Source organism: Bos grunniens, chromosome 3 (assembly GCF_055505025.1).
Source record: "Bos grunniens cultivar Pamir isolate PY7600 chromosome 3, Bosgru_T2T1.0, whole genome shotgun sequence".
Classification (NCBI taxonomy): Eukaryota; Metazoa; Chordata; class Mammalia; order Artiodactyla; family Bovidae; genus Bos; species Bos grunniens.
The window spans coordinates 54550120-54568063 of record NC_141167.1 but is presented as its reverse complement, the minus strand read 5'-3'; the positions used below and the strand labels follow the sequence as shown (position 1 = coordinate 54568063).

At 35.8% G+C, this 17944-nt stretch overlaps 1 protein-coding gene across 9 annotated transcripts in view; it reads left to right on the top strand.

Annotated features, from left to right (window-relative positions):
* USP33 (ubiquitin specific peptidase 33) overlaps positions 1 to 17944 on the top strand; it is a 60112-nt gene that overhangs the window by 36578 nt on the left and 5590 nt on the right. For 4 of the 9 annotated variants that reach the window (XM_086390688.1, XM_086390684.1, XM_086390689.1 and 1 more), the window contains 12 exons: positions 972 to 1389; positions 3783 to 3923; positions 5081 to 5196; positions 6316 to 6488; positions 6590 to 6684; positions 7342 to 7375; positions 9458 to 9503; positions 9935 to 10115; positions 10564 to 10690; positions 11656 to 11825; positions 12952 to 13033; positions 13749 to 13857. In XM_086390688.1, coding sequence (XP_086246814.1) covers positions 972 to 1389; positions 3783 to 3923; positions 5081 to 5196; positions 6316 to 6488; positions 6590 to 6684; positions 7342 to 7375; positions 9458 to 9503; positions 9935 to 10115; positions 10564 to 10690; positions 11656 to 11825; positions 12952 to 13033; positions 13749 to 13857 — 1692 coding nt within the window. The remainder of the gene's footprint in view (positions 1 to 971; positions 1390 to 3782; positions 3924 to 5080; positions 5197 to 6315; positions 6489 to 6589; positions 6685 to 7341; positions 7376 to 9457; positions 9504 to 9934; positions 10116 to 10563; positions 10691 to 11655; positions 11826 to 12951; positions 13034 to 13748; positions 13858 to 17944) is intronic. The other 5 variants (XM_086390690.1, XM_086390687.1, XM_086390692.1 and 2 more) reach the window with 3 other exon arrangements.

The window sequence follows — 17944 nt, the reverse complement described above, 5'->3', positions numbered from 1 at the left end:
ACACCTTACTCCTCAAGTTTTTTTTTTCAGTAACAGCAGTACTAAAGCTACTTTCAGATCATCTTCAGCTTTTTGTTCTTTTTTTTTTTTTAAGTTTTTCTTGAGATACATCTTCAGTTTTTCATTACTTTTGTTTTCTAACTTTTTTTTGTTTTTTAACTTTTTATTTTATTTTATTTTTTTTTTTTTTAATTCTCTTTATTACTTTTAAAAAAAAATCACATGCTCCCCATCCTGAACCCTCCTCCCTCCCAACCTCCCCATACCATCCCCCTGGGCCTTCCCAGCACACCAGCCCCAAGCATCCAGCATCGTGCACTGAACCTGGACTGGCATCTCATTTCATACATGACATTTCACATGTTTCAATGACATTCTCCCAAATCTTCCCACCCTCTCCCACAGAGTCCATAAGACTGTTCTATACATCAGTGTCTCTTTTGCTGTCTCGTACACAGGGTTATCGTTACCATCTTTCTAAATTCCATATACATGCGTTAGTATACTGTATTTATGTTTTTCCTTCTGGCTTTCTTCACTCTGTATAATAGTCTCCAGTTTCATCCACCTCATTAGAACTGATTCAAATGTATTCTTTTTAATGGCTGAGTAATACTCCATTGTGTATATGTACCACAGCTTTCTTATCCATTCATCTGCTGATGGACATCTAGGTTGCTTCCATGTCCTGGCTATTATAAACAGTGCTGCGATGAACATTGGGGTACACGTGTCTCTTTCCCTTCTGGTTTCCTCAGTGTGTATGCCCAGCATTTTTTAACTTTTTAGAACTTAGGACATCCTATCCCACCAGTGCCCTATGTTCTGCGAAGTTGTATATCCACAGTGTAATGCTACATGTGTAGAAATCAATTGCTAACCACATTTTGTCTCTCAAGGTTTTCTCTCAAGTTTCGGCATACACATATTTTTAATGAAATGGTACTGTCTATGTTGCTTACATATAATAGGATGCTCAAGAATTCCTTCGATGTTTAATGGATCTGCTTCATGAAGAATTGAAAGAACAAGTCATGGAAGTAGAAGAGGATCCTCAAACTATAATGACTGAAGAGACCATGGAGGAAGACAAGAGCCAGTCAGATGTAGATTTTCAGTCCTGCGAATCTTGTAGCAGCAGTGATAAAGCTGAAAATGAAAATGGCTCTAGAAGCTTTTCTGAAGATAATAATGAGACAACAATGTTAATTCAGGATGATGAGAACAATTCAGAAATGTCAAAAGATTGGCAAAAAGAGAAGATGTGCAACAAGATTAATAAAGTACATTCTGAAGGAGAATTAGATAAAGATAGAGACTCTGTATCTGAAACAGCTGATTTGAACAAGCAGGAAACTGTCAAAGTGCAAATACACAGCAGAACTTCAGGTGACAGTTTTTATAATTTGCAAATGATAGTGTTCCATTTGTGGACAAAGGGTGCAAGATATGTGTTCAAGATTATGTTTGTAATTTTACTGTTTTCTAAAATAACAATATTTTGTGTGTAGTTTGTGACCTGATAGTTCAGCCATACTAATTTAAAGAAGTAAGGAGGGGCTTTCCCTGGGAGCCCAGTGGTTAAGACTGTGCTTCCACTACAGGGAGTATAGGTTCTATCCGTATTCGGGGATCTGAGATCCCACATGCTGTGTGGTACAGCCAAAAAAAAAGAGGGAATTAAATAGATGTTACTTTTGCGCTTTCTAGTTTAACTAGTAGCTACTGCTGCTGCTAAGCTGCTTCAATCGTGTCTAACTCTGCGACCCCATAGACAGCAGCCCACAAGGCTCCCCCGTCCCTGGGATTCTCCAGGCAAGAACACTGGAGTGGTCTAACTAGTAGAGTTTAGTAATATTGGCATGTGAGTATTAAGTTAGTGTCATTTAAAGCAGATTTGTAAAAGAGCAAAATAATCCAAATTATAGACTATTAGATTTAGATTGCTGTCATTTGAGTCATGTCAGTTACAAAATATTTAGTGTATGCTTGGCATAGGAGTTTAATGTATTATAATGAACTCTGTTATGAGAGATTATACCACCGTCCTGGTCACTGTTCTTTTGAGAAAGAGCAAGTGGCCAAATGAAAGACAGTTGAGTTGTTTTGCATTTTACATTTATTTTTTCTTGGGTTAACTTGTCTTAGCTTAATGTGGTCTTTAATTCTCCAAACCACAGAAAATCAAACCGTTAGAGGTTCAGATTCTCTGATCTTAAAATAAATGGCAGACAAGGAACATAAAAACTTTTATCTTCTATAATTACTGAATAGTGGGCAGTACTGAATTTACTAAGGTTTTTGAATGAACCCAACTTTTTTCTGGAGAAGAAGGATATTTCCTTAACCACAGGAATACTCATGGTTCAGTGCGTTAATATTGTGCAGTAATACTTGTGTGCAGTGCATAAATGCCTTCTAGTCAAGAAAACCTGTCAGGCCCCTTGATTATACTGACATAATGTTTAGACGTTTAGATGTGGTTAGAAGTTGTTTAATCATTAGTTATGTAAAATTTCAGTATTGAAAGACTTAGCAGTCTGCTATCTAGCCTTTCCTCATAAAAAAACCTAATTAAGTGACCTACTAGTTCTTTATTGTTCCATAACAAGTCTATTCTTACAATTAGTAACTAATTGATGACCTAGATCAGGGATCTGAGCTTTTACATTTTCTGATTGAAAAATGTGACAAAGACGATAAGTGAAGAGAAGGGAAGTCGCTCAGTCGTGTCTGACTGTTTGCGACCCCACGGACAATAGCCTACCAGACTCTGCCGTCCATGCGATTCTCCAGGCAAGAGTACTGGAGTGGGCTGCCATTTCCTTCTCCAGGGGATCTTCCCAACCCAGGAATCAAACCCTGGTCTCCTGCATTGCAGACAGACGCTTTACCGTCTGAGCCACCAGGGAAGCCCAAAATATGTAACATCTGGTCTTTTGTAGGGATCATTTGCTAATCTCTGATCTTCCCTGACCTAGATTGTATTAACTTTATTCCCTTCTAAAAGGCCTAGAGTGAGTCTCCTCCTCTCCTCCTATTTTCTTCCCCTAGTATTATCAGTCTACTTTTAGTCATGGTTGAGATAGTAATGAGAAATGCTTCTGTGAAAGTCATAAAAGTCATTTCTTGTGCATTATCTGGAAAAATCTCTGAAATCATTGTTTCAGCGTCTTTTATGTACACTTCTCTTTTCTTCACTCAAATGCTTTTTTAGCAGTCTCTCGCCATGAAACTATGTTATATACTAGGAATCCAACAGCAAATCAAGATAGCTCTCATAGAGCTTATATTTTCTTTATTCATAATTTAATGCTCAAAAAATGTTTTTTTCTGACAGAGGGTTTTATTTCCTTTTATTACAGTAAGAATAAAATAATTTATAATTATTTCATGCCCAAATTTCTTCCTGGATTTTGATTACTATGTTAGTTTGGGAAGATAATCTCTTTTTCTCCCATATGGTTTTAAAGCTTTCAAAAACTGCCCCAATTTGCTTTAGTTTTTTAAATACTAAATTAGGACAAATACAGTCCTCTTCCGCTTTATATTTCCACTGCACACTTTCTGTATTGCCTATAACAGTAATGTGTTATCAACATTAATAATAACATTAACAGTAATTAATGCTTACTCACTTAGCAAGCATAATGTCTGTTGAGTATTTCACCTGACATTTATTAATGTGAATTGTGTTCAAAATCTCAAATGAAAAAAGCTTTCTTTGACAGGTGGAATAATTTTACTATTTAAGGTAATAATACAAATTTTAAATATTACAGAATATATTACTGATGTCCATTTGAATGACCTGTCTACACCACAGATCCTCCCATCAAATGAAGGTGTTAATCCAAGATTATCAGCAAGCCCTCCTAAATCAGGCAATTTGTGGCCAGGATTGCCACCCACACACAAAAAAGGTAGAAGTTTCAGTTATTCAGGTTTCTTTGCTTTGATAGTTTAAAGTGTTAATTATGAAATATCATTCAGGCTTTTTAAAATTGACAGCATCATTTTATACAGCCATGATTTAAAATATTTTTGTGTGTGTGGCACAAATTTATGTATGACAGAGTTGACTCTTTTGGCATAGGGTTCTGAGTTTCAGCGCATGCATAGATTGTTAGGACCCCCACCACAAACACAGTGTAGAACAGTTCCAGCTCCCCAGAGAAGTCCCTCATAGTACTGTTCCATCCATCGTACTGTTCCATTCCCTCCCAAGGCCCCAGCCTATCTGTTCTCTATTCCTACTGTTTTTCCTTTTTCAGAATGTCATATACATGTAATCATAAAGCACATAGTCTTTTGAAATAGGCTGCTTTCACTTAGCTTAATGCATTTGAGATACAGTCACATTACATGTCTGAATAGTTCTTTTCTATTACTTAGTATTTCATTGTGTGACTGAACTCAGTGAGTATACTCACTGAAGGATATTTGAGTTTGTTTCCAGTTTTTGGCAGTTAAATAAATATTTATGTACTAGTTTCTGTATGAACATAAATTGTCACTTGTTCAGGGTAAACACCTGGATGTGGGATGATTGGGTTTCATGTTTTATGCTTAATGTTGCGTGAAGTTAAAGAGTCTTTATGACTTTGTGTTAGAATTATTTAAAGACATCAAAGACATAAAAAGCATGATCCATAAATGAAAAAAAATTAAAATCTTTCTTGGCAAATTATTAAGAGAATGAAAAGATTGGGAGAAAATATTTGTAAACCACATAGCTGACAGAGGACTCGTATCTAGAATATATAAAGAACTCTCAAAAACTTAATAGAATCCTTTCTTCAAATAAAGCCTTACTTGGAAGCAACAACAAATAAGTAAAAGCATAACTGTTCTGGTTGAAGTCAAGATGGGGAGACTGAACCCTTTCTATTTCGTCACGGTTTCTCTTTGAGGATTTTTGGTTGTTTTTTGTGTTTTCTTTAGGTAGTGCTTTTGAATGGTATTTTGACAGATTTTTTCAGCAGAGTAATTTTGCTGTTAATAGTTTCAGAAAAAATGTAAAGAAACTATTTTGATTTCTAAAAGAAAAAATTCTTCTATACTTGTTTTTCAATCCTAGTTCAATCTACATTATCTCCAAAGAGAAAAAAACAGCACAAGAAATACCGAAGTGTTATTTCAGACATATTTGATGGAACAATCATTAGTTCAGTTCAGTGTCTGACTTGTGACAGGGTGAGTATGTGAGAATTATAATACACAGGAAATTTCTTTCAAATGCTTTAAAAAAAACTGACGATGGTATGAGAAGTTTTAATTCCTTCTCTTTGCTATTGATGATTATACTTATATTTCAGGTGTTTGCATAAGTATAAATTGATTCTAAGACTAGAACTTGTTTTTTGGAAGTAATAGCAGCATACTTTTTTAAGGATGGGTCTTGACTTGTCATTGAACAGGCATGCATTAGCAGGAAGAATTAACTCAGTTCTTCATCTCTGGTCACAAATAAAGGAGATATGTTGCTCAGCAACCAGAATTTGAAACACATACATATTCTCCCAAGGCTGATGAAATTAGCAGGAAACAGTTGTTACTGACTTGTACAAGGCTATGAATGTATCATCTCACTTGGTTATATGGTTTGTAAATATTTTCTCATGTTAAGATTGGATTCAGATAATAAAAGTAGTATCAGGTTTATACAGAAGATACGTAGATTAATATCATCATGAGATTTGTAATAATACCTCTAAATTCCTGAACTTCATAGAGGTTTTAAGAATGGTTTTACTTCAGTATAGTGATGAATATAATTAAAATAAATGTAAAATGACATATCTCAAAAAAGAAATAACCCAAAGAAAGTTTTCTGTTATTGTGTTAGAATTAAGTCAAGTCTAAGGGTTTTCAATAGTCTATTTTAATGTATCAGTTATTTAAACAGAAATATCCTGAAATGTTTTCAGCTGTTTAGGTTTTGCATCTTGTTTTTTAAACTACATTTAATAACTATTACTAGAGGTCATTTCCGAAAATAAATGCAGTAGTGATAAACAGTTTGAACCTCCAGCTACAGTGGCTGGGTGTGAGGTACTTCTGTTTCCCACTGTGTTCTCAGCTAATGGGGATGTTGGTAGTTATGGTTTATGTGAAGATTAAATTTAGAACAGTTCCCGGTGCAAAGCAGTTTTGCTTTAGTTGTTACTTTTGCTTTATTACTATAAAAAACAGTTTGGTGTTTGGGTTTTTTCCTTCTTATAATTTGCTTGGATCTTTGCCGTCTAAAATCTGTCCTCAGGTGTTTGTGCTGGATTATTTTCATCCCATTCTTAAAACACAAAACAATTTTAGGTGTCTGTAACCCTCGAGACCTTTCAAGATCTGTCCTTGCCAATTCCTGGCAAGGAAGACCTTGCTAAACTGCATTCGTCAAGTCATCCAACATCTATAGTCAAAGCAGGATCATGTGGCGAAGCATATGCTCCACAAGGGTGGATAGCTTTTTTCATGGAGTATGTGAAGAGGTATGTGTGTATTTTCTTTGTTATTGGTTCATTGTTAAAGCTGCTGTTTCTGCTGTACTGGCAGAACATTTCCTTTCTTTTTTCTGTCAATGATGTTTCAGGTTTGTTGTCTCATGTGTCCCTAGCTGGTTTTGGGGTCCAATAGTAACCTTGCAAGATTGTCTTGCTGCCTTCTTTGCCAGAGATGAACTAAAAGGTAAGAAATACAAAATAGTTTTCATCTGTGGCTAAACTGTTGTGAGTGAGCTAAAAGATTAGTAGGACTAAATATGAAATGTATTCATAAAAGCTAAATTTTGAGGCAGCTTAAATAGTGCTTGCCCATATTGCCACAGTGCCAGCATCTATCATGATGACATAAATACTATAAGTAATATCCTGAAATAACTGATACAAACTCCTGTAGTACTAGACAATAGTAGTACTACACTAGTACTAGTACTAGTACACTAGACAAATAGATATTTGAAGTGTGTTAAATCTGCTCTGAGATTGAAAAAAGAGAAAATTCAGCCAGTATAAAAGACTGTGTATCTGAATTAGTCTGAATTTCTAAGTAGTATTTAAATCTAATCCTTCACTATTTTGGGGTGCCAGCACCTTGCTTCAGCATACAATAGGCAGTCTGAATTTTGTTGAGTGAATAAGTGGGCACAGTGTTATTTGAGATGGGCCTTCTGGGTTGAAAACAAGAGGGTGTTGTAGACAAGGTTAATATGCTGACTTGAGCAGAGACTGAAAAATGTATTACTGTTCTACGGGATCAGCGTGAGAAACTCAAAGAAGTGCAAAACCAAAAGAAAATAGCTTGCTTTTAGTTGGAGAGGAATAACCAGGTCTGTTCTATCCTCAGGTGACAATATGTACAGTTGTGAAAAATGCAAAAAGTAAGTGTCATTGGCAGTGCTTTTAATTGCATGCTTTGTATTTTAAATGATATTTTTCTTGGTTATTTGAATTGGACATGTGAGATTTGTCCTAGTAAAAATGAAGAAACCTATTCTGTAAAACAAATTCAAGGTTAAAAATTTAACAAATTTAATAGGCTTAGCTAATATGTGATAGTGTATTTTGAGATAAGGTAAGTATGTCATTTTGCAAAAAAGCATTTTCCATATATATTACAGACATATACTAGGATATATAACATGCATTTTTATTACCTAGGTTAATTCTGCCATCATAAATAATGCAGTATTCTCTTCTGGTTTCTCACCATAACAGGCTAGATTTAAGAAGTGAAAGTGATTATAAAGTGCATAGTTTCAAGTCTATGTAAAATTCAGAAAGGTTATACTGTCTGTAATGTTACCTGCTATAAGAGGGCCAAATAAAAAAGACAGATAAGAAAAGTATGGATTTGAGGAGGGAGGAAAGCTCAAGAGGGAAGGGATGTATTTAAATCATGACTCATTCAAGTTGTATGGCAGAAACCAGGACAACATTAAAAAATAAGTAAAATATGAACAATAAAAAGCATCATACTATTTAAAAAACAAAAAGAATGATTTTGTTTCTTTATACTAGCTACCTTTTTCTATCTTGTGATAAATTTAGGCTTTTAAGTCTTCTTGGTGATGAGTTAGAAAAGAAAAATGAATTGAAAGCAAATACGTTTGAAGTAGAATGAACTAGAAAGTTTTTCTGAATCTCTGTAATAGAAAAATAAAGATCTCCTAATAAGATACAAAATCTTCATAATGCAAACTTCTGGCTTTTGTCAAAAATCCAGGGAAATGTTGATCTACAGCTATTTGTCTTCATGACAAAAAGGTAAAGTGTACTGTTTGGTCAGTAAGGAAGAAAAGCTGCCTGTACTTTCTAGAAAAAAGTACACTTCTAGTGAATTGGAAAGTATTTATTATCAGTTTGTCCTGGAAGCCACAGTTGATAGCTGAAGACAGAGTTGGCCCAGAGGGGGAATCTTTCTTGGGAAAACAGTGCCAGCTAAAAAAAAAAGGTAATAGTGAAGGTGAAAAAGAACTTGCATCCACCCCAGAATCCAGAATCCAAAGTAGAGATCTGTCAGTGAAAGTGAAGTCGCTCTGTCGTGTCCGACTCTTTGCGACCCCGTGGACTGTAGCCCACCAGGCTCCTCAGTCCATGGGATTCTCCACGCAAAAATACTGGAGTGGGTTGCCATTTCCTTCTCCAGGGGATCTTCCTGACCAAGGGATCAAACGTGGGTCTCCCACATTTCAGGCAGACGCTTTAACCTCTGAGCCACCAGGGAAGCCCTGAGATCTGTCAAGTATATGTTAATATTGATTATTGGGAATTCTCTGGCACTCTAGTAGTTAGGACTCTGTGCTTTCACTGCCAAGGGCCCATGTTTGATCCCTGATTGGGAAACTAAGATCCTACCAGCCATGTGATATGGCCAAAAAAAAATTTGATTATTAATAATAACCATTCTTTATCTCGTTATTAATTTCCACATTTAGGGGTAAAGATTGTAGGGACTTCCCTGGTGATCAAGTGGCTGAGAACTCCATGTTCCCAATGGAGGGGGCCTATTAATAAAAGATTCCACATGCTGCAACCAAAACCTGGTGTAACCAAGTAAATAGATACATTTTTATAAAAAAAGAAAAAGAATAAAGGCTATATAATATATTGACCTGACTAACCAGTTCTATAAAACTAGGATTTTATTTTACCTAGTTTCAGTTGATACATGAATGTTCTAAAGGCATAGCCAGACCACAGAAAGTAGATTTTTCATCAAAGAACTACATAACTCTGAAGTTTTATCTTAATTTAAATAATTTTTTACAGAAAGTGATTCCAGTGTTTTATTAGTATGTTTTTAATTGGTAGCATATAATTCAGTAGTAAGCATTTTTAGTTTGATACCTTTGTCTCCGCATTTTCTAAAAGATTTGCTGTATGTTTGAAAATACTAAAGGTTTTGTAGATTTGTATGGGAAACAGTTTTATTAAAATTGATTTTCCCTTTTTACCCTTAGGTTGAGAAATGGAGTAAAGTTTTGTAAAGTACAAAAGTTTCCTGAGGTATGGGCTTTATGACAATTCATTTTATTTTATGTGGTAGGTAAAGCTTTAATGTAACACAGTGCAGTGAATTGTTTAGCATTTGTTGAAGAGTGAAGTGGTCAGTCGCTATGTGTACCCATTATGATTATCCATTTTTAAAATACTGGATTGCATATCAAGTAAGTGCCCCTAGCAGTAAATAAAACTATGTTAAACACAGTTTAATCAGACATTGTAGGTTCTTGCAGGTATAAAGTGTAAAATTGGAAAAACCAGTAGCTATGGACTTAGGAAGTACCACATTTCAGAATTTCCACATTTTAACATCTCTGGAATCAGGTTATCAGAATTGGATGATTATGTTTAATTTTGACAATAAGTGTATTTAATAGACTCCTTTGTCTAGAACAAGAAATTTTGAAATAATCCTACCTTTCCCTTTTAAAAAGATTTTGTGCATCCATCTTAAAAGATTCAGACATGAACTGATGTTTTCCACCAAAATCAGTACCCATGTTTCATTTCCACTGGAAGGCCTGGATCTTCAACCATTTCTTGCTAAAGATAGTCCGGCGCAAATTGTTACCTATGATCTTCTGTCAGTCATTTGTCACCATGGAACTGCAAGTAGTAAGTATCCAAGTTTGACATATGATTTTACATTAAAAAAAGAAACATCTGCATTGATCTCTTAAACAAGGCCTGATTGAACAAAAAAAAGGGTAAAAGTAGATTTTTATTAATTATTTTATTTTGGTTTTTAAAAACGTCAGAAATTTTAGGAATTTGAATAATTTTACTCTCATGTTTAAAATAGTAAAAATACATTTTGTGTTAAGATAAATAGTAAAGATTTTAACATGATTATTTTTACACTGGTTTTTTTAAGATTGCATTCTTTGTTACGATTTTCATTTCCTCCAGTAATGGTGGTAAGGGTACCTACTGGGAAAAATAGGGTAGTTCTTGCTATATCTCTGCTAGGTAGGAACTGAGGCTACAAAACTAGTTTTATCTTCCATTCTTGTGTTAATTTTGTATCACTGAAATAATTTAAATTTTCTCTGCCTAAATTCAGGTGGACACTATATTGCCTACTGCCGAAACAATTTAAATAATCTCTGGTATGAATTTGATGACCAGAGTGTCACTGAAGTTTCAGAGTCTACTGTACAAAATGCAGAAGCTTATGTTCTCTTCTACAGGTGAGGTAATAACTCATGAGTAGGCTGTTTTGACAAAGATGACAAAGCGTCTCATGTTAAGGTCAATAGTGACTTCTAAGACTTTCAAAGTGGATTGCTGAGTAAAGATTAGAAATTATTTTACTCTCATTATGTGAGTAAAAGTGAAAGTTTGTGTGTAGAATGATCTTTTGTTAAGAAAATGTTAAATCATTTAGTTGAGGGGCAAAGGGCTATATTTTGTTTTAGAAACATTTGTTTTACTTTTAAAAATTAGGCACTGATAGTAGGAACTAAATACCAAATTTTCTCCTAACATAGCCAATAAAGGAGGTATTAATATAAAATACTTTATAGTGTCCTCTAAAAGATTGTACAAGCTACTGTCTTGTTAGCAATCATTTGAATGTCTGTTTTCTAACAGTAGTTATGTGGATACATTAGTTATCACCTAGATATGACCCCTAGGGTTATAATGCAGTGGGGGAAGCAGGGAGCAAAGTACAATATATTTCTTATGAATAATTTTCAAGACCTAATAAGATTCACAGCACAGTCCACCTTCCATGTTGCATGGGTTTTGCATCTGAGGATTCAACCAACGGCAGATAAGAAATATTGGGGAGGGAAAGATTCCAGAAAGTTCCAAAAAGCAAAACTTGAAATTGCTCACCAGTAACTATCTAGCTACCAATTTATGCCCTATATACTAATGTTTGCGTAGCATTTACATTGTATTAGGTATTGTTTAATCTAGAAGTAATTTAATATATATGAGAGGATATGCACAGGTTAGATGCAAATGCTATACCATTTTATATAAGGCTTTGGTATCTGCAGGGTTCCTGGAACCAGTCCCCCATGGACATGGAGGGATAACTCTATCAGTGTGTATGCAAAGTCTAATAAGGAAGTGGAAAAATCCACTTTACTAGTCTAATGGAGTAAAATGCTTATTGAATATAATGAATTACTGTCCTTAATAGGAAGAGCAGTGAAGAAGCACAAAAAGAGAGGCGAAGAATATCAAATTTGTTGAACATAATGGAACCAAGTCTCCTTCAGTTTTATATTTCTCGACAGTGGCTAAATAAATTTAAGACCTTTGCTGAACCTGGCCCTATTTCAAATAATGATTTTCTCTGTATTCATGGAGGTAAGAAACTCTAATGAAAAGTAGTAGTAGGAATTTTCTATTAAATAATTTACAAATAAGACAAGAGCCAAGGATTTTCCTCTTCCATTTATTTTCCATTTCCCATCTGCATTCCAACTTAAATGTGTTTAATTTACTATGGTCTCAGAAATTAGTTTTTTTCTTATAAGTATGGGTAATCTATAGTCTCTTCATAGAATAGATAATAATATTTATTGGGTACCATTTCCAAATGCTGTGCTAGAGTCTAAAAATACCAGAAACACTGTTTCTGTTCTCAAAGCTCCAGTTTCATAGTGAAGACAGATGCATAAACACCCGATTAAGGTACAGGGAGCACTTCCATTGCTCATCATTGTTCTCAGCTGACAGACATCCAGCTCCAACTGCATCCATGGCTCTTATCCCTTTTGTCTAAATGAATAGCTGGCTCTTTTCCTAACCAAAAAAATGTACTTGAAATTTAACAACAACAAAAAAAACCTGATGCAGTTATTTGCTAAATATAACTTCTCCCTTTGTGACTGACTGTGTTACTGCTTGTTCCCATGACAAATAATACCTTAGTGTGACACTTTTAATTAAATTTCATGGTCGAAGACTTGTTATTCTCATTTATTATTTTTGCAGCGAAACCTCAAGAAATAGTAGAAATGTCCTGTATTGGATTTAGAAATCTAAACTTTGAAAATATTTCTGTATGTGAATTTTTCTCTTATTACTTTCTCCCACTTGAGCTATTAACTTAAATCTCTTCCTGTTCAGAATCTCCCTATAATCCTTTTATGGCATTTATCTGTGCCTGCCTTTTGGTTATTCATGTAAATTCTAAATGTCTTCTTCTGGCTTATTAGCTCCATGAAGAAAAGATTGTCTCTGATTTAACTCTGGTTTGCTCCAATACATAGTCATGGCTTAGTAAAGATTTATGTAAGTTAAATACCTGAACATCTTGGTTAACTTACTCTATATTTCAAGAGAAAATATCTCTTCAGGAACGTATGTTTATACTTAATTTTCTACCTCTTGGGGAGAGTTTTTAAGAATAATAATTGAAAAAATGCTAAGAATTAATCAGTTAAAATTAACAAAAGGAACGAGACAGATTCATTTTAAACTTTTCTAGGTGTTCCTCCACGAAAAGCTGGTTATATTGAAGACCTGGTTTTGATGCTGCCTCAGAACATTTGGGATAACCTATATAGCAGGTTTGTTTTTTTTAATCAGTATGATATTGTGAAAATCAGTTTATGAAATTTGTTAAAGAGAGATTGGTTATTTTGTATGTGCTCTTTGTGCTGTATGTTGCTTATGTAGAATATTCCCTTTTTCCTTCATTTATTCACACTGAAGCATGACTGGAGAGACTTTTGTAGCTAGAGTGGCCCTGATCTAGATAATTAATTCTAATTTTTCTGTTCTGATAGTCTATCTATAAAGGCTGTTCTGATAGTCTATGTATAAAGGTATGCTGTGATATTTAACTCTCTAAAGTTTTAAATTTTATTTAAAAATATTTCACACAATCCCCTAATATATTTCTTAAATATTGAAAATAATTCATTTCATGAATTCTTACTTGAGTGGACAGGGGAAGTCTCCTTCTGATTAAAACTTGATTAAAACTGTGGCTGTGTATAACCTAAGATTTATAAACATATAAACATGCTAATTTTTGACAGCTACTTCTTTTATTGTGTGTTATTGTTGCCACAAACATTTTGTAACAAAAGTAGCTGTAAGGGAAAGTTCAAATATGATAAAGCAGACAAATCAATAAACTGATATAATCATTGACCCTGAAAAGCATAAAATCAAGTCCTCACAATAATTTAGTTTTTACATTTTATGAAAACTTGGATACATTTCCTAGATCAGCTTTCTTCCAGATTATCATAATTATTAATATTCTTCATGCCTTAGGTATGGAGGAGGACCAGCTGTCAACCATCTGTACATTTGTCACACTTGCCAGATTGAAGCGGAGAAAATTGAAAAAAGAAGAAAAACTGAATTGGAAATTTTTATTCGGGTAAAAAAATGATACTTTTCAAATTAGAAAAATGATCTAGAATAAAGAAAAAGAAGTGACCCTTAGAAAAACTCTGTAAGTGAAATGATTGGATGAAAGAGTTGTAATAGATTTTAAGTGTTATGGGCACATAACAGTGAGAGACCCCAGTAAAGTGACTGTAGTTCTAGTGAGTTAAGTTCTTCCTTTGTGGATTTTTGTTTTCATGGATTGGTAATAAATTTTGGTTTATGTATTGCCACTGGCAAGAAATCTTACTGAAATAGTCAATTATAGATTTTGATAAGCTAGTGATTTTTTCAGAAGGCATCTACTCAGATTGCATTCTCTATTTTCACCCCTTTGTAAAGTAAATATTGTTTGGGGAAGCTTTCTATACTTATACCTAGTTCCCATAAAGTGAATATATTACAAGATGTTTCTTGATTACAGGCCATAGAGAGTCTGATCACAGAATCAATAGGAAGAGCTGAATAACCAGGTTTTGTGGAGAGAAAGAACACACTTCCATTTGTCTAGGTAGATGAAGTAAGTTTCTTCAAAGTGGTACTGTCAGTAAAATGGCTCCAACTACTTGTTTACTCGAATTCCTAGCAGAGAATCCTACTAGAGTTTGGGTCACTTGAGAGGCATATTCATTGTATTCCTGTTCAAATTATATTTGTGGAGGGATAATTCTGTAAGGGCAAATTGAGATTCTTTTAGTAAAAGATGGGGAGAAGTTATTGAGTAGACACTATAGATGAATAGTACATTTCATGTTGTGGACACACACTTCTCTTCACACATACCTGTTTCTTTTCATAGATTTAGAGGTGTTTTTCTGTGTGTGTCCTTGCCTAAATAAAGACATTTTTACATACACAGGAGAATATTACAGGTGTGGATTGATTTATTGTTCTTGAGCCTCATTTGCTTCCTAATTATAAAGAGGCATATTTTAGTTGAATATTAAAAATAGGTCATTCCATGAATACTTAGATAGCTAATGACTGTATCCATTAGGGTTTGATCAATAGAAGCCATTCTAAGTATTTTAAGTAGAATAGGAATACAAGCAATGCAAGACTTAAGTAACTATTAAAAGAACTGGTCAGTGAAGATCAGGAAGACCATAGCTGACTTTCAGGAAATATGGAAGGTGGGTAGGCTGCCATACTAGAGATAGGAGCAGAGACAGTGGCTCACAGTGGGGTTTCAGAGCCCAGACAAGGTAAAGAAAGCTTTTTGTAGTAGTGTGGGCCTGGTCAAGGGTGTTGGAGCACAGGCAACATGGAAATGGTTTTCCATGTTGGCTGGAGATGGATATGTGAAGAGGCATAGCATAGTGGTGGTGGTAGATTTGAGGGACTGATTCCTTGTGTGGGATTGATTCCATATGTAGGATTGATCAGTGAATACAGGTATCATGAGAGCCAGATTTCTTATTGTCAGATAAAGGAGTTACAAATATTGAAAGAGAGAAAACTAAAACGGACTCTTTGTTATTGGATTAAAATTGTAGATATCTTTGTGAACTCACTGTCATAGACATGTGCATATGTGTGTGCGTGCTCCGTCATGTCGAACTCTTTGGGAACTTCTGGACTGTAGCTTGCCAGGTTCCTCTGTCCATGGGATTATCCTGGCAAGAATGCTGAAGTGGGTTGCCATTTCCTCCTCCAGGGAATCTTCCCAACCCAGGGAACGAACCCAAGTCTCTTGCGTCTCCTGCATTGCCAGGTGGATTCTTTACCACTGAGCCACCTGGGAAGGCCATACACATACATATGGAGTTATGAATGTGTGTATGTGTACATGTGTATAGAAATGAATGATGTACCTAAATTAATTTCCTAACTCTTGTCTCCGAAAAGGCCTGGATAACTCCAGTAGGATTGAGCATACCCAGCTTTTTTCAGATCTTGGCTTCTAAACATCTTTCTGTAGTCAAAGTGACCAGCCCTCCTTGGAGAAATGACTGCTTTCAGGGCTGAGGCAGGGGAATTGCAAGATGAGCTTGGAATTCCATACTGTTCCAAAAAGTTAAGAAGTCTTTGAAGAATGATGGGGAAATGTCAGAAGTACACAAAAGCCAGCTTGAAGGGACTTTTCCTTGCTGAATTTTGGATAATTTGTACTTCAAAATAGATTATGATAGTATTCAGTTCAGTTCACTTGCTCAGTCGTGTCTGACTCTCTGTGACCACATGGACTGCAGCATGCCAGGCCTCCCTGTCCATCACCAATTCATCTTCTTTAGGATGGACTGGTTAGATCTCCTTGCAGTCCAAGGGACTCTCAAGAGTCTTCTTCAACACCACAGTTCGAAAGCATCAATTCTTCTGCACTCAGCTTTCTTTACTGTCCAACTCTCACATCCATACATGATTACTGGAAAAACCATAGCCTTGACTAGATGGACCTTTGCTGGCAAATAATAGTATTATATAAAGGACAGAAATGGTGGGGACCTAACAGAAGCAGAAGATATTAAAAAGAGGTGGCAAGAATACACAGAAGAACTGTGCAAAAAAGAGCTTCACGACCCAGATAATCACGATGGTGTGCTCACTCACCTAGAGCCAGACATCCTGGAATGTGAAGTCAAGTGGGCCTTAGAAAGCATCACTACGAACAAAGCTAGTGGAGGTGATGGAATTCCAGTTGAGCTATTTCAAATCCTGGAAGATGATGCTGTGAAAGTGCTGCACTCCATATGCCAGCAAATTTGGAAAACTCAGCAGTGGCCACAGGACTGGAAAAGGTTAGTTTTCATTCCAATCCCAAAGAAAGGCAATGCCAAAGAATGCTCAAACTGCTGCACAATTGCACTCATCTCACACGGTAGTAAAGTAATGCTCAAAATTCTTCAAGCCAGGCTTCAACAGTACTTGAACCATAAACTTCCAGATGTTCAAGCTGGATTTAGAAAAGGCAGAGGAACCAGAGATCAAATTGCCAACATCTGCTGGATCATGGAAAAAGCAAGAGAGTTCCAGAAAAGCATCTATTTCTGCTTTATTGACTAGGCCAAAGCCTTTGACTGTGTGGATCACAATAAACTGTGGAAAATTCTGAAAGAGATGGGAATACCAGACCACCTGACCTGCCTCTTGAGAAACCTATATGCAGGTCAGGAAGCAACAGTTAGAACTGGACATGGAACAACAGACTGGTTCCAAATAGGAAAAGGAGTAAGTAAAGGCTGTATACTGTCACTCTGTTTATTTAACTTGTATGCAGAGTACATCATGAGTACACTGGGCTGGGAGAAGCACAAGCTGAAATCAAGATTTCTGGGAGAAATATCAATAACTTCTGATATGCAGATGATACCACCCTTATGGGAGAAAGTGAAGAGGAACTCAAAAGCCTCTTGATGAAAGTGAAAGAGGAGAGTGAAAAAGTTGACTTAAAGCTCAGCCAACATTCAGAAAACTAAGATCATGGCATCTGGTCCCATCACTTCATGGTAAATAGATGGGGAAACAGTGGAAACAGTGTCAGACTTTTTTGGGGGGGGGGCTCCAAAAATCACTGCAGATGGTGACTGCAGTCATGAAATTAAAAGACACTTACTCCTTGGAAGGAAAGTTATGGCCAACCTAGATAGCATATTCAAAAGCAGAGACATTACTTTGCCAACAAAGGTCTGTCTAATCAAGGCTATGGTTTTTCCAGTGGTCATGTATGGATGTGAGAGTTGGACTGTGAAGAAAACTGAGCACCGAAGAATTGATGCTTTTGAACTGTGGTGTTGGAGAAGACTCTTGAGAGTCCCTTGGACTGCAAGGAGATCCAACCAGTCCATTCCAAAGGAGATCAGTCTTGGGTGTTCATTGGAAGGACTGATGCTAAAGCTGAAACTCCAGTACTTTGGCCACCTCATGTGAAGAGTTGACTCATTGGAAAAGACTCTGATGCTGGGAGGGATTGGGGGCAGGAGGGGAAAGGGACGACAGAGGATGAGATGGCTGGATGGCGTCACCGACTCGATGGACTGAATTTGAATGAACTCCGGGAGTTGGTGATGGACAGGGAGGCCTGGCGTGCTGCAATTCATGGGGTTGCAAAGATTCGGACACGACTGAGCAACTGAACTGAA